General features: G+C 42.4%; 1 protein-coding gene across 1 annotated transcript in view; it reads left to right on the forward strand.

Annotated features, from left to right (window-relative positions):
* Positions 1-12,471, forward strand: part of PITPNM2 (phosphatidylinositol transfer protein membrane associated 2) — a 274,134-nt gene extending 261,663 nt beyond the window's left edge. Inside the window, exons 25-28 of the mRNA XM_063454307.1 lie at positions 2,305-2,454; positions 2,549-2,732; positions 6,924-7,052; positions 8,158-12,471. Coding sequence (XP_063310377.1) covers positions 2,305-2,454; positions 2,549-2,732; positions 6,924-7,052; positions 8,158-8,493 — 799 coding nt within the window. The 3' untranslated portion in view covers positions 8,494-12,471. The remainder of the gene's footprint in view (positions 1-2,304; positions 2,455-2,548; positions 2,733-6,923; positions 7,053-8,157) is intronic.
* Positions 12,472-17,059: the final 4,588 nt, after the last annotated feature.

Genomic DNA, 17,059 nt, shown 5'->3' on the forward strand with positions numbered 1-17,059 from the left:
ATACGGTCAACTAGGCAGATCAGGGGCAGAGCCAGGGCCGGCGCGTCCATAAGGCGGCACAGGCGTCCGCCTTATGGCGCACCAGCTCTGGGGGTGCAAAATTCCAGTGACCGGCAGGAGGGAAGTGCTCCCTCCTGCCAGGTCACCTCCTGGATCCCCAGCGCGGCGTCCTGCTGAACTGGATTGCGAGGGAGCTCTGATCTCTCTGACCTGCTCCCTCGCGCGCCTTTTGCTGATACCGCGGGATCAGAAAACAGCCTGCGAGGGAGCAGGTCAGAGAGATCAGAGCTCCCTCGCAATCCAGTTCAGCAGGACGCCTCCCAGCAGCCCCACTGGACCACCAGGTAGGGAGGCTGGGTGGGAAATTTAAATTAAATTTACATTATTTATTACTGTGTGTGTGTGTGTGTCTGTGAGTTTGTGTGTCTGTGAGTTTGTGTGTGTGCATGTGAGTATGTGTGTCTGTGAGTTTGTGTGTAAGTATGTGTGTCTGTCAGTGTGTGTGTGAGTATGTGTGTCTGCCAGTGTGTGTGTGTGCATGTGTGTCTGTCAGTGTGTGTGTGTGCATGTGAGTATGTGTGTCTGTGAGTTTGTGTGTGAGTATGTGTGTCTGTCAGTGTGTGTGTGAGTATGTGTGTCTGTCAGTGTGTGTGTGTGCATGTGAGTATGTGTGTCTGTGAGTTCGTGTGTGTGTCTGTGAGTTTGTGTGTGTGTGCATGTGAGTATGTGTGTCTGTGTGGGCATGTGAGTGTGTGTGTGTTTGTCAATGAGTCTGTCAGTATTTGTGTGTCTGTCAGTGTGCGTGTGAGTGTCTGTCAATGAATGAGTGTGTCAGATAAGTGAGTCTGGCTGTCAGATACGTCTGTGTTTGTGATTGAGTGTGTGTGACTGTCAGTGTTTTTACACCCCTGACTGTAGCGTGGCCAAGCGGAGTGTACCGTGGTACAGGAACTTCTGTTTCCTGTTCCTGGCAGGACTGACAGGAAAAGCTCACTGTACCGGGATTCGCTCCGCTCAGCCACGCTACAAGAAAGGTAGGAGGCACACCAGGAAGGGGAGGGGACCACTATGGGGGTGGGTGGCGCACCAAGGGACAGGGAGAGGAGGGGAGAGATACCCTTAGGCACAGGAAAAGGAGGGAGGGGGAGAGGAACACTAAACGACAGGGAACAGAGGGGGGAGGGGAGAGGAACACTAAGGGACAGGGAAAGGAGGAGAGAGGGGATAGGAACAGTAAGGGTCAGAGAAGGGAGGGGACCATTAAGGGACGGGGAGATGGGGCTGGATGTGAAAAACACACAGCGGGGCTTGAGAAGGAAAGAGACACACACAAAGGAGCTGGGAAGAGTAAAAGACACAAAGGGGCTGGGAGAAAAGGAGTCACACATAGGGTCTGGGAGGAGTAAGACACACAAAATGTGGGAGGATGTAAGAGTCATACAAAGAGGAGAGATAGGAGACACAGATATTTAAAGACGGGATAAGAAACACAAAAGGGAGGTTAAGAGGCACAGGTGAAGATGTTTTTTGGCAGGTCTGGTCACGTGATTCGCACCAGTGGCCCACCCTTTTACCCCGCCCATTGACTTCCTGCTTCACTGGACACTGCTGTTAGGGGTTATGGATTTACTTGAAAGATGAAAGCATAAATTAGAGAGAGAGAGATTAGCATAGAGTATGTGTTTTCGTATAGCTGCATCCTTTGAGTTTCCCTCCAGCACCATCTCCATCAGATACATGACGCTTGGGAGGTATGACTGATTTAGTGTTTTTGGTTGATAAAATTCCGTAATTAGGCCCATCATAATTGTCAGCACCAGGCCCAGTGTGCTCTTAATCCGGCCCTGAGGTTGGGCAGTGGTTTGCCGCGACCAAGGTAAGTATACAATACAATATCTCTGTCTGCGTGGCCACTTTGTTTATGTGCGGCCACGCCGGCAGAAGTACGGGGAGCCGTGACAAGTTTTTATATACTCTGTTGCACATTACATGATATGAAGTTTTGTTTTTGTTTTCATTGCTGTGTGCCAAATGTAGTCTAGCTGAGAGATTAGTAAACACCTGTTTTGCAATATTTAAGATGGCGATGTGTGCTGGGTAACTGTGACATATGTATTGTACAACTTATGGTAGTGACAAAGCTTTGGTCTCTTACTTGACAAAGGTAATTCTGGACAAAATTATTACTTCCACCACTGGTGCAGTAAAGATACCTACTGCAAGTAAAGCACTTCTGGGTTAGAATGTATTTACTTAAATAAGATAACTGCATTGTGTTAACATTTATGTTTTTATTTTCTCTAGGGGAGACCATACCTTTGCCGACAGCTACATTACTATTTTACCAAAAGGGACAGAGTTTGTTGTGTTCAGCATCGATGGATCTTTTGCAGCTAGTGTATCTATTATGGGCAGTGACCCCAAAGTCCGAGCAGGGGCAGTCGATGTAGTGAGGTGTGTTGCTCTTGATTGTCATAGTTATGCGTTTACTCAATTGGGGGTTACCCAGAAAAGCAGCTGAATTAACATTGCCTTTGAATCCCTACAGGCACTGGCAAGATCTTGGCTACCTCATTATCTATGTCACAGGCAGACCTGACATGCAGAAGCAAAGGGTGGTGGCATGGCTTGCACAGCACAACTTCCCCCACGGCATCGTGTCATTTTGCGATGGACTGGTCCACGATCCCCTTCGGCATAAAGCAAACTTTCTAAGAAGCCTCATTACAGATGTAAGCAAGTTTTCTAATGTAATGTTCTTCTGTGATAAAATCAGAAACTACAGATACTGCCATGACAACCTTCTGAATATGACATTTTACACGGCTTCACTTTAGCTAGATATTAAACTGACATTGTTCCTCCTAATATAAGCAGGCATTTTCATACAATATAAGCAGGCATGGTGTCGGTGTTCACAGATGAATGAAAAATAATCCAAATATAGCTTGGTTAAAATTTTCTCTTAGACTCTGTTAGACTGTTACATTTGTTACTAAATAATACATTAAGAACTCCGCATTTATATACATTTGTGAACTAAATAATACATTAAGAACTCCGCATTTATGTACTTGAATTTGTTAGTGTTAAGTCCCTTACTTGCCTAAAAGGAAACATGTAAGTTCTACATCACTGATAATTTTTGAGGGGGACAACTAATTAACGAATACCCTCAAGTCATGTCATTTGAGAGAGAGAGAGAGAGAGAGCAGTCATAAAGTGGATCTGTCACAGTCTGGGGACTTTGCAAACACCTCAGTCGGTGGCATCTCCGCTGGGCTCGCACAAGGGACACACCATCATCTTTCTGTCCCTCCTGTTCTGCTCCTGGCACTCTATCTGCCAGGAGCCAATGTCACTGCTGTACTCTTGCGCATGTGTGAGAATGTGGCATTAAGGTCTATAGAGGATACTCTATAGAAAGAACCAATTTCCCTGCAGATGTCACTAGTGATGGCTGGGGGAAATGTCACAGCATGACAGTGGTAGCTCCACCTAGTGGCGAGCAGTGTCATATGGATACAAAAAGATAAGTCCTGCGCTCACTCCCATCACTACTGGGCCAGCAGCAATGACTACAGTACACATCAGCCCCAATATATAGTAAAAACCAAAGAAAAGAAAATGTTACCTGCGCTCTCTTGGAGTCCCTGTGTATCTTTTTGACTGGGTTGGGATTTCAGTGAAATTTCAACACCGTCAATAAGAGTATTTCATAAAGATTTCATATCTTTATGGAAGAGGTGACATTGCCACTTAAGTTGAATGTATTTGTTGCCCTACTAGCTGAACATTTTTTAAAATATTGATGGAAGCTGAAGTTCATGGTGAAATAACTTGCCATAGTTTAAGGGACATTCCAAGTACCACAACAACTTTTGTTCCCTGCAGAGCTCCACTGTCTCCGAACACACTTGCCTATATCTGCAGAAATAATCAAAAACTGCTGCTTTGAGCTGTGACGCTCAAAGCAGCAATTTTTGATTATGCCTGATATCTGCGAGGAAAGCTAAATTTCCTTCTGTGCCCTTCCAAATATTTGTATGTTATACAAATCTCCAGCTCCCCTGACAGGATGTTTCACTGTTTGCAGTGGAGCGTGAGCCTTTGTCACGTCTAACAACTCTGCTCACAAGCTGTGAATAAAACGTTCAGTAAAGCAGATAGTAGCTACAGTGCATTTATTATCGGCCCAGGCATTTTATTCTGTTCATCGTATGTCAGAAAAGGAATTAGCAGGTGCTTACGTACCCCTAAAATGGCTTAATTACGTATCCCTAAAACGGCTCTGTGTCCCCAGGTCTCTAGTGTTCCATGTGTATCAGTGTCGCAGTGCCCCATGTTTCCCAGTGCCCCCTCGTTTCTCAAAGTCGCCCAGTGTCCTCATGTCTCTGTGTCCCCTAGTATCTGTGTCCCCATGTCTCCCAGTGTCCCCTAGTGTCTGTGTCCCCGTGTCTCCCAGTCTCCCTGTCCTCATGTCTCCCAGTGTTCCCATGTCACTAGGACACTAAGGGACACAGAGACATTGGGACACTGGGTGACTTTGAGACACGAGGGGACACTGGGAGACATGAGGCACTGAGACACTGTGAGACACAGGGGACACTGTGATACATAGGGGACACTAGAGACTTGATAAAGACCTGGGTAAAAAAATGTTTTAAATCAGTGGACCTATTCCATGAGGATGGGCCTGGAGCTGCATACCCCTCAAACTGCTTAATAGCATGCCCCTTAAACTGCTTGGTTACATACCCCTGAAACTGCTTGATTACATACCCCTTAAACTGCTTGATTACATACCCCTTAAACTGCTTGATTACATGCCCCTTAAACTGCTTAATGTCATGCCCCTTAAACTGCTTAATTACATGCTCCTTAAACTGCTTGATTACATGCTCCTTAAACTGCTTGATTACATACCCCTTAAACTGCTTGATTACATACCCCTTAAACTGCTTGATTACATGCCCCTTAAACTGCTTGATTACATGCACCTTAAATGGACACTCCAGGCAACCAGACCACTTCTGCCCATTGGAGTAGTCTGGGTGCTAACTCCCACTACCCTTAAACCTGCAAGTGTAATTATTGCAGTTTTCATAAACTGCAATATTTACCTTGCAGGGTTAAGTCCTCCTCTAGTGGCTGTCTACAAGACAGCCACTAGAGGACACTTCCATGTGTTATAACGATGCTGGACGTCCTCACGCTATGTGAGGACCTCCAGCGTCGCCGAAATCCCCATAGGAAAGCATTGAAAGCATTATTCAGTGCTTTCCTATGGGGAGGTCTAATGCGCGTGCGCGGCATTGCCGCCCATGCGCATTAGGTCTCCCCCGCCACCGGCCCCGCATGCGCAATAGGTCTCCCCCGCCGAGCGTAGGCGAAGCCTGACCCAGCGCCGAGGGAAATCGGTGCTGGATACAGGTAAGTCACTGAAAGGGTTTTAACCCCTTCAGCAACTTGGGATGGGAGTGGGAGGGGACCTGCAGTGCCAGGAAAACGGTTTGTTTTCCTGGCACTGGAGAGTCCCTTTAAACTGCTTGATTACATGCCCCTGAAACTGCGTGATTACATACCCCTGAAGCTTCTTAATTAAATACCCCTTAACCCCTTAAGGACCAATCTTCTGAAATAAAAGGGAATCGTGACATGTCACACATGTCATGTGTCCTTATTTCAGCGGCTTAGTTACATACTGCTTAAACTGCTAGTTTACATGCCCAACAATTCCACAGCACTTTAAAATTTTAATGTTGGAATATAACAGCAAATAAGACAACATTTTACAAATATTAACAGGAAAAGAGGCTAATAAGGACCTATCTCAAATCGACTTACAGTCTGTTAATGTATTATATTGCCCTCTTCCAGCATACAGTGTCAGTATTTAACTTGCCCTCAAAAATTTTTTATATTGTAGCCCATGGCTCTCTCTGCTCTGGAAAGTGCCCATCAGCCTCAAATGTGTGTCTTTTTAATTTCCTTAAAGCATTAAGTAAGTTGCTGTCAAGTTAAAATGCTATGAATGAATCCCAGTGAATACTTTACAAATAATATGTCTTTGTATACAATCCACATACTATATTATTAATTGCACACACTGCCTGTTACATTAGAGGGCTGCGTAAAGTTGGCACATTATGTTAACATGTACTATATGTATGACAAAACTTTAACTTCAGAAAGGATGGTCACAGGAAATGATTCACATTTTTAAAAGTAATTACGCCTCTTATGCTTTAGTGGGCTTACTGCCCTCTGATGCCACCATGACTGCATAACCAGCAGGTTGAGTCATATCACCTGTAAGTCTGAGAAATCTTACAGAACCGTGTCGAGGCTGGACTGAATTCCACAGCCACTTAGCGGGACAGTTGTAGAACCCTGACCAATTTCATATGTTTAAAATAAAATCCCTGAGATGCACAATATATCAAGGAGAGTGATATTTAAAAATAAAAAAATAGAATATCAGTGAGGGATTTTTTTTTTGTGGAGGATGTAGATGATGTGATGACACAAAGTCAATAATGTTCATGTTCAAAAGGTTACGAGAAGGAATACTATTGGTTAGACACATCAATGCTATTAAAGGTCAGAAACGGGCCATCCACACAACAAGCCTCTTCCAGCAATGTGCTCATTTAACTGGATTCACTATTGACATAACTGACTGGAATACTTTATTTAGACCAACTATGTATCAATATATTGTCTCTCCTGCCACAGACATTTATACTACAGTAATCATAGAAAAATTGATAAGGTCAACCATTATTTTTAACGTAACCCTTTCACTCTGGAAGTAGTCACTGTCATGTCTCCGATCCTATCATTTGACTCACAGTTACTTATCAGATGGTAGAATTGTGAGCTAATGGTGTTGGTATTCAATCATGTTTCTGTTTTAACAGGTACACATGAAGGTGCATGCAGCATATGGCTCGACAAAGGATATAACAGTGTACAGCTCCTTGGGTCTGTCACCATTGCAAATTTATATAGTAGGCCGACCCACAAAGAAGTTACAGCACCAATGTCAGGTTAGTGCGCTGGGTTAAATTTTCTGTCTGGTAGATTAAATAGTGCATAAAATGTTCACAATTAATGTGTCTGATAAAACAAAAATAAGTTTTTATCATTAAGATCTGAAATATCCAAAGTCAGGTCCTAGTTTGAAATAACAACTTGCCATGCCTACTGTTTAATTAAAGCCATTTTATAATGCTATTGAGATGTGTGTCCAGCTGGTTTCCCTGAAGCTAAGGTACAATATGAAGTTAGCCAGATTTCTAGGAATTTATAGCCATACATGCAAATACATCTGGAATTGCTTTTAAGCGAGTTGGTTGATAGTTGGAAAGTCCATGGGATCCTTTGTGATATACTAAGCTTTATCAACTTTAATATAAAAGTTAAAGTGATTGACTGGTTTCCCTAAACATTGATATACTAGTAGTTCTGGGGCTATCCACCCCTTTGACTTTCTGTTGCAATCGCAAGCTTTGAACGAATAGACACCCAATTTGTTCTTCAAAATACTGCATAGCTACTGCTAAGGTATTATAATGGCAACACGGAGAGCAACTGTGAATGGAGTTAAAAACCATTACCAATGACTGCGCGCACAGTGATTAAGTTTACTTCTCAGCATACAATAATAAATTTTATATAAAAAGAATAAAAAAAAACATGATGGTGTAGTATGTTAAAACATTGAGGTAATATGGTTAAATGATAAACTCACAATTTTCAGAGCCTGTTTTGAGCCAGCTCTGAACTATACAGGTATTCTATCAACTTAAACATGTTATAGGATGGTTTAATTCAATAGTAGGTACATGATCATAGATAGCCAGGAAACAAATAAAGTTTAAAAAGCTATACAAAAATAAAAAAACAGCAAAAAGCTCAGTGCAGAACAATGCATTTCAATCACTCTATGGTCTTCCTCAGGTGCATTTGAACATAAATTGCCATTTTATTATCAACACTATAGGACACTTGTATTGCATTTAAAGTCATGATCATCATACAGCATGATCTGAGTTTTTGCAATTCTAGAATTGGGTTATTTGAACAATTTATTTTTGTAATAAATGAAGGGCATTCCTGCAGCCTCTTAACAGTCTGCTTGTTTTTCCACAGTTTATCACGGAAGGCTATGCCTCTCACCTTGCTCAACTGGAATATAACCACCGCTCCCGGCCTGCGAAGAACGCGAGCAGGATGGCCCTACGAAAGGGGAGTTTTTGTCTTCCCGGTCAGTCAGATTTTCTTAGGAAGAGAAACCACTTACTTCGAACCATTTCCACACAGCCCACGGGTAGCAACCATAAACCAGAGAGAACACAAAGTCAGTCAGAAAGTGAGCGCGATCGGGAAAAAGAACGTAGCCAAAGAAGCATGAGCATTGCAGCAGGGTGCTGGGGGAGGAGCGCAGCCACCGCTAAGTTGGAATCTGGCGTTTTAAGTCAGAAGTAACTTTCCCTCGTCCTGGACATTCTCTTATGCTTGAATTTGCCACTAAACGGGAGAAAACAAAAGGGATTGAGGCATATCTTTGCAGGAAAGATGGAGTTAACCAAATGGTGCTACTATATAACAACATTTAGCAAAGCTGGTGACAGACGGGTGGAACTGCAGGCCTTAAATTGGGTATTGATGCCCATGGGATTAATTGTGACAGGACCACACTGTGGTCAAACAAAAATTCTATAAAGCTCAACTTATATCTCCCCCCTCCCCATAATCCAGGTTTCAGAGACATATCATTGTATATATGTGCCTCCTTTACCTTCTTAGCCATCTCTGAAATATTCCTGAATAATGCACAAACATGTTTCCGGATCAAAACAAAAGGGAAAATATCAAACGCTTTGGATGTTCCCTGGTTGGCCGATATCATTGAATACAACTACAAGAACAGGCCATTTGTGTAGAATGATGGGATAACCACTAGGATTAATAAGCTTCAGCAATGCCCAAAACACATTCTTCTTAAAACAAGGCACAATCGATCAGAACCCTTTGGGTGTTTTTTTGTTGGTTTTTTTTTACGTTTTGTTAAAACGGTTTCACATGAGACTAAATTGTACATCTCTTAAAAAAATCGGCCTTGCTAGTTGTGATCTATTGCTGTTGCATATTGATCTGGATGATTACATTATTTCCTAAAGGTAGACACAGTAGATGCAGATATGGAAGCATATTGTACGGATATATAGAAATATGTTTTGTTGTTTTTTTTTGTAATTATTATTTTTTTGTTATGAGATCAGAACTCCCGTCCATTAACCCCAAAAAAATCATGTTTTTTCCTTTCCCTCCCCCCCTTCCCTTTCCCTCCCCTCCCCCCCCCTTGTTTCTATGGTCTTTTGGCTTCCTGATGCGTCCAGCTAGCTACTTTATGTGTAGTTGCTCAACTTTAAAACCTCATTGTTTTTGTTTGTTTTCTTTGCACTAATAATTTTTAGATAGGAGATCTGTTACCATCTCATGTTGCTACACATCCTTGTCTGTAGTGCATGGTAATTAAATATTGCTAAGCCAGGGTATAGATATTTTATGTGCAACTGTTTCTTCGCAGTTAGAAATTAAGCAGGTGTGCCAAACTGTAGTGTAAAAGAAGCTAAACAGTAAAAGGCCATATCCTAATTTTGTCTGCTCCAGGAAATGGTAGTTGAAGACAACTCAATTTATATAGGCATTGCCTAACAGGAAAACTGTGCTTTTTTCACTTCTAGTCACTTGTAAAAATAGCTATAAAACATCTCATAACCTGCTGTACTAGTTATTTAAAGGGTGAACCATTTTGCAGCATACACTGTATTAGATCCAGCACTGTGAACACTTTCTGTTCTTTGTTTAGAAAATTGGACTGTGAGCCAAACAACATTTTATTTAATATACTCTTATCACACTTTTTTATGTATAAAGTTAGAACTATTTTTAAGCAACCCTCTGCTGCCAAAGTGGCAGGGAATTGGCTAAATACCAGATATAGACAACCTCTTCTTATACCAAATCATTAACATTTCAACCTTTGGCAAACCTCTGTATGCTGCAGATGATAGCATGGCTTGCCTTTGTAAGCTCACCTTTGTCCGAGACTTGCTGCTGCCTAACAGTGGTATTACAATTGCATTGTGTTACTATTGAACATGTGATAATGCAGTTTTGATCAGTACCACTAAATCGTCTACTGAAGCATGAGATTTTACGTTTATTTGATTTTAGGTTTTTTTTTTTGTTTGTTTTTTAACATGAAGTTTAAACTTTTTTTTTATACCAGAATACTCTGTAAAAACAATATGTTTATGGATAATATATAATCTTGATCTATATAGTCGCCTAAAAGATAGCTGCCACAACACGTTATTTGAGAGGTCATATACCACAGCTAGCACACACTAAATAAATAGTGGCTAAATGAGAGGGTTCTAGCCCATGACTGAAGAGCAAGTTTCATAGATTGTTTAGGTTTATATTGAGAAGCAGACAGTGGCTCTGCACTAGATAATGTGCGATTTGCTTGATGTTGTGTGTGTGTGTGTGTTCTATATTTCTTAACTTGGGGTTAACGGTTAAGCAGTTGGCAGTATAAGAGTGCACTGGACTAACTAAGATCTCGGCAGCAGCATCATGGCCATGTAACTGCCTATTACAATAAAAAATACAACTGCTGTAAAACTGAAACTCTGAAATATTAACAAAAAACATGATGCGGATGTGAAGAATTGGATATGGCCTTTACAAGAGAGATTGCTGAGCTGCAATGCACAAAGGAGGAAATGTATGTAAATTTATTGTAATGTGCAAGGGATGCTAACCTATTGTGTGTAGATATTGTAAAACATAAGAATGTAAATGTTCCGAAAAAGTGGTTATATAAAAAGTGAAAGTTATTTATTTATGTAGAAAATGTCTGGGGTGGGGGGGGAGGGAAGAGACCCTCTGGGTTTTTAATGAATATTTAAAAGGAAAAAAAAAAAGTGACACATTAGTTTGTTTTTGTTTTGTTTCATGCATTATGTACAAAGAAACAAATTTAAAGGACCAAGTATAATGTAATGTTACTTGCAGAAGTGCAATATTATATATTCACCTCTATAGCTCCATATTTTCAGAGTAGAATTGACAATCATATTTCTTCATCCATTAACTCTTTGATAAGCTTCTTCAAAATTTCTAGCCTTTCCTGCATAGGGAGTATTGAGTTTTTTGCCACGGGCAAAGATTTTTGAAAAATCATAGATAATTGTACTGAATGGACAGATTTCTGGAAAGACACACTTTCGGAAGACCCTTCTTTTACAAAGTCTAACGCATTCTCCCGAAATCTGGTCTTTCCAACATTTTGTTAGTACAGTAAAGAAAAAAAAAATGATACTATGAATATCTATTATTTTACATCTGCCTCCTTGACACAATACTTTCAACTTCAGTACTATGGAAGGTACCACGCGAAAAAGTGTACAAACTTAATATTCTATCGAGACTGCAATAATATCAGATTATGCAGAAATGTGGAAAGTGAGATTTTGTTGCTAGCTTCCATAGTTGATTTTTTCAGATTAGAAGATCCTCATAAACTGTTGAATTGTGAGTATCATGTAAGTTTGTATCCATTTTCCAATAGCAATAGGTTAAATCAGCTTCTACTGGGGGGAGAGGTGTAGCTCACGCTGACAGAGCAGTGTGTATATTTAGATAAAACATAACTATGATTTATTGGTTTAAAACAGCTATTTATTTTTGTCAACGTTTCATAAAAGCATCATCCTCCAGTGTCCATTTTTTCCCTTCTAGACGTTGTCCATTTTAATTCCAAGCTCCTTAGTCTCAAATAACCAAAATATTAAAATAAGTTTACAGTGTTAGGAAAAACAAATACAATAAATGAAAACCAGTTAACTCACTGGACGTTACAGATTTCACTCTTTCACTGCCGAGGGGCCTGCCAGCATGGTTAAGAGGCCCCGTTAACTATGAAAGCGCAAAATGCAGTCCACGTCCCCGTCCGTATAGGAACCTGCACTTTCAGAAGCCCAGACAGAGAGGTTTTTCACCTTTTGCTGCATTTCCTATAAGTTCCAGTAGCCTTACATTTCTCTCACCCTGCTCTGTATTTTCACCGTGAGTAGAATTATCTTTGACTGTCAGTTTTATATATTTAACTAGATTTGATTTGTAAAGAGATGTTTGTTAGGGATAACTCAGAAGACATACAAATGTGACAGAGACAGAGACAGGCACAAGACCACAGCCTCTTCCAAATGTCTGTTGCTTCCTGGTTTTCATTTCTTGTATTCCTTTGGGGTAAGTGTGTATAAATGCTCTCTTGCTTGTATGTGACAAACCATACTGACCACTTGCTATTAGTGTGTTGTTTTACACCTCTGTGTGCTTCCTGTGCAGTACCCATTGTACGTTACACAGATTAAACCTTCGGGAAGGCTATTGACTTTTGTGTGTCTTGATAATTGTTTGATTACTAAAAAAAAATGTTAAACATTATTTGCATTTACATTGAGAATTATGTTACAATGTTGTATTATTTTATAATATATATATATATATATATATATATATATATATATATATATAAAATTAGATTTCTGATCATTCCCAAATGAGCCATAGGCACAGCCCTCATTTGACACTAACTTTACAAAGCATGTGATAAAGCTACACATGGTAGGCACTAGACTTGTGCAACATTTTTTTCGGTCAGTTTGTCCAAATCAAAATCCTTGGTTTATCCAGTGGAGTCTTATTTGTTTAAAAAAAGTCCACAGGTAAATCTTTGAAGAATCTATTCATTTGGGCTTAGATTAAAAAGATTTTCATTTCGATGAACACGTTTTTGCAGAAGTCTACCAGGTGCTGCTGTTCCTGTGGGATTTACAATAACGCAGGTGTAGGTTAAAAATGTTAGATTTGTCATGACAAAACCAAATAATATGCATGCTGGAAAATGAGCCATGTGGCCTGTGTCTGATTTCAGATACTGCCTGTAAACTGATGATGTTTATTTATTTTAATTGGATGATTACTAACTCTTGGCTACTCAAGACATATTAAAGCATAGTAGCACATTTTATGACAAGAGGCTAAACATGGCAAACCACAACCTTCCATCCATCAGTCAACAACCTTTCTTGTAGCATCATACACAATGAGGTGTCGATGAGTTGCCACAATCCTGCCAAGAAATGATTCAACATGATTTTAAGTTAGATATCTGGGAGTCTGAAGTGAGACTAATTGTTTACAGCAGAGCAAGCATCGCTGTAAATAAAAGAAGACTTTGTCCAAACATTAGTGAAAGTGACGAGAAATGTTTCTTAAACAGATGTGGACAGTTGCAGAAATGTGATTTTTTTTATTTTCATCAGTATTACACTAAATGTCAGAATACAAGCCTGTAAAATGAAATCTTAAACTGGGTACAATGAGAACAACAATTTTAATAACTTGTTTTATTTATTTAAAGTAAACAAAACTATCCCAAATGTCTGCTGTAATTCAGAGTTTAGAAATGGGAACATCCCTCATTTCGCTATGTAGTAACATACAGAATGTTGGCCTCAGGTAAGCAGCTGAATATAAAGAAGCGTTTCCTTAAAGAAAGACTATAGGGTCAGGATCACAAACATGTATTCCTGACTCTAAAGGTTAAAATCACTATCTATACCCCCTGCATCCCTTCGCCCCAATATAGTAAAATATTACCTTTATTCATGTCTCTGGTGGTGCTGGGTCTGCCCCTGATATGCCATCAGAAGTGATGATCTCAGCTAATCACGATGTTTTCCCAAAGGAAAGCACTGGATTGGCTGAGATTGTCAAATTTGATTATCTCAGTCAAGGTGGTGGCCTGGGGCAGGGCCAATCAGCATCTTCTCATATATGTATTAAATCAACATCTCTGAGTAAAGTTCACTGTCTCCATGCAGAGGGCGGAGACACTGAATGTCAGTGCTGCACTGTGCAGCATTGACCCAGGAAGCATCTCTAGTGGCCGTCTGAGAAGTGGCCACTAGAGGTGTCCCTAGGCAGTAATGTAAGAACAACACATTAAGGTGTAGTTTTTCTGGTGACTATAGTGTCCCTTTAAAGGTTGCACACCATCCTATGCATGAAATTCACAGCTTTAAAATTATTAGTTACAGTTACTCCTCACTTACCGACCAGGTTCCGTTCCTACAACCCGGTCGTAGAACAAATTTGTCGGTAAGTGATGAGTTAAGGGATTCTCTGTTCTGGTGCACTTCGGGCAAATGTCCCCAAACATAGACTAACGCAGCAGATCAGGGAATCTCTCTAATTCCCATGACGTCTCTCACTTACCACCCCGCGAGAGAGCTGGTCATAAGTGCTGTTGTAAAACAGGTAGGTCGCAAAACGAGAACCACCTGTATATATAAATAATGGTGCATTTTGTAGCAACAGATTCCTTCAATTCCACCTCTGTCTCTTGAATTTTATTTTGTTTTCTTTATAAAACTGAAAACAAAAATGAGGCACATTTGTGACTTTTTTTTTCACCAATCACTTTTTTATTGAGACAATGAAGTGTATGGGGTACAGAATGAGAAAAGGGAAACATTCAAAGTTATACACATCAGGTGTGGCCGCATACAATATACCTCTTCATAGAACTCCTACTGGCCAACTTTTTTAGTGAACATGGGGAACTAGTAACATGTAACCAAGTATAACATGTAATACGTTGAAGCCCTTATTTGAGAAGTCCTTTAGCTGTAAGCTGACTTCCTGGTGGTCAGCTATCCTTGAGTTATGTCGGCCTCCAATTTAGCATAGTCGTAGGCTACGTGTATGGTTGAAGGGTGTTTGGTCGATATAATAGTGTATGTCTGGGATTAGGTTAGTGTCGTAGGGAGGGGTATCTCTATTTTGTCGGATTGGGGAGGTGTTTCCCAAATTGTAGCCTGTCTAGTGGTCGTTGTTTGTTGCGGACATGGGGAGCCACCCAGGACATGGTGGTGGTGGGCGGGGCAACCCAGGGATCAGCCCCTCAGGTCGGTTTTCGTTTGGTTGTGTGCATGTTCGGGCTGGTCAGGACCCCGGTGAGTGACGTCTGTCTATCTCACCCGGCAGACATAGCTTTGTTCCCAACCCAGGGTTTCGCAGTGTTCCACCTCTTCAGTGGCCGTCTCCCCCGACTGTCCCACCCCAGTGTGCCCCCCCCCATGTTCCCCTTAGATACGCCTATTTGGGCCCTGGGTTCTCCTCTCCCTCCGTGCCCCCTGTCTGTCCCCGCTCGGCCCATGATCCCCCGACTGGAGGGGGGAGGAGGTAGGGGGTTGAGGGTCTGGGGTGGGGACAGGAGGCAGGGGGAAAATGAAGAAGGAAGAGAGAGAGAGAGAGAGTGGAGGGAGGGTGGGGGGGGTGGGGAGGGAATATGAGAGTGCCTGTATCGTTTGTGGTCTCTGTTTTAGGTGGGGGGGGGTCAGGTGCCTCCCTAGTTCTCCGCTTCCGGGTGGCTTCCGTCTCTGGCCGCTGCGGTTTGTCTCTGAGCTATATAGGTGCACCAGGGGAACCAGGTGATAGCACATTTGTCTCCCGTGCCGTGTAGCGACGCCGAGAGGGATTCCATGCTATATATGTCCTCTACCCGGTCCATGCACTGTTCCACCGTCGGTGGCTCCGCCGCGCGCCATTTGGTAGGGATGAGAGATTTTGCTGCATTAAGCAAGTGTTTGGTTAGGGAGCGTTTGTAAGTGGCTATGGGGCGTGTGGTGGAGTAGCATCGGTAGGGGCTGGAACGGTAGGTCCGGATCTGCTATGCTCTTTATTTTGGAGTGAATTTGCTTCCAGTACTGCTTGATTGTGGGGCACGACCACCAGATGTGGATGTCTGTCCCACCCTCGGCTCCGCATCTCCAGCAGATGTCAGGGATTTCTCTGTTCATGCAATGTAGCTTCGCTGGGGTCCTATACCAGTTGACCATAATGTTGTAGTTAACTTCCTGGATGTTTGAGCTGAGTGTGCCCTGGTGTGTCAGTACGTGGATCTTCTCCCATTGTTGGTCTGTTATTGTTTGGTCTGTGGCTTGTTCCCAGCGGGACATATATCGTTGTGGTGCGCGTGGCGTGGTTGTGTGCGTGGTGTGGCGTGGTAGAGAGTAGAGTTGCGTGATTCCTTTCAGTGGTCGATCTCTGGCTACACACATGTGTTCGAAGGCGGTTAGTTCTCTATGGAACAGGTGTTTGCCCGTCGTGGATTGGTAAAAGTGCTGGATCTGATGGTAACGGAACCTAGTAATTAGAGAAATGGTGCCTTCTGGGATCAGCTCCCTCAGCGTTTTCAGTTCCGCTGAGGAGCATAGGTGCTTCATATAGGTCCAGTCCGAGCCTCCGAGTCCCGACACATCCGCGGGTCGTAGGCTACCTGCGATATATGGGTTGTGGGTTATAGCTGTCAGAGGACCTGGCATCGCGGTGAGTCCGTCTATCAGGCGGGTGGCAATCCATGTTTGCATCGTGGCCCGAATAAACAGGTTTTGGGTCATTCTGGGGTCCTTTAAGGGGTGTGTTGTCCATACTGCGGATGGCAGTTTTCGAGCCACTTGGCTGTTCTCCAGTTCCCTCCAGAGTTTGTCTGAGGTTAATGTGTGCCAGTCCACCAGCCGTAGGAGGTGGGTGGCCCTGTAGTAGTGAACTAGCGAAGGGAGAGCCAAGCCCCCCATCCTTTTGGGCAGGGACAGGAGTGCCCCTAGGCCGTCCTGTTTTCCATACGAATTTTATTATCTCAGTGTTGAGCGTCTGGAAGAAGGTCCTGGGTATTATGATTGGGATGGTTTGGAATAGGTAGAGGAGTCGCGGAAGGAGGTTTCATTTCAGTGCATTGATTCTCCTGAGCCAGGAGATGCACAGACCGCCCCAGTTCATCATGTCGTGCTGCAGCGTGCGGAGAATGGGTATAAAGTTCTCCTGGAAGAGGCGTGTTGTTAGTGCAGTTAGTGGTCGTAACTAAAGGTGTGGGAGCATTGTGGACGGGCAAGGATCCCAGATGGAATCC

Source organism: Pelobates fuscus, chromosome 5 (assembly GCF_036172605.1).
Source record: "Pelobates fuscus isolate aPelFus1 chromosome 5, aPelFus1.pri, whole genome shotgun sequence".
Taxonomy (NCBI): domain Eukaryota; kingdom Metazoa; phylum Chordata; class Amphibia; order Anura; family Pelobatidae; genus Pelobates; species Pelobates fuscus.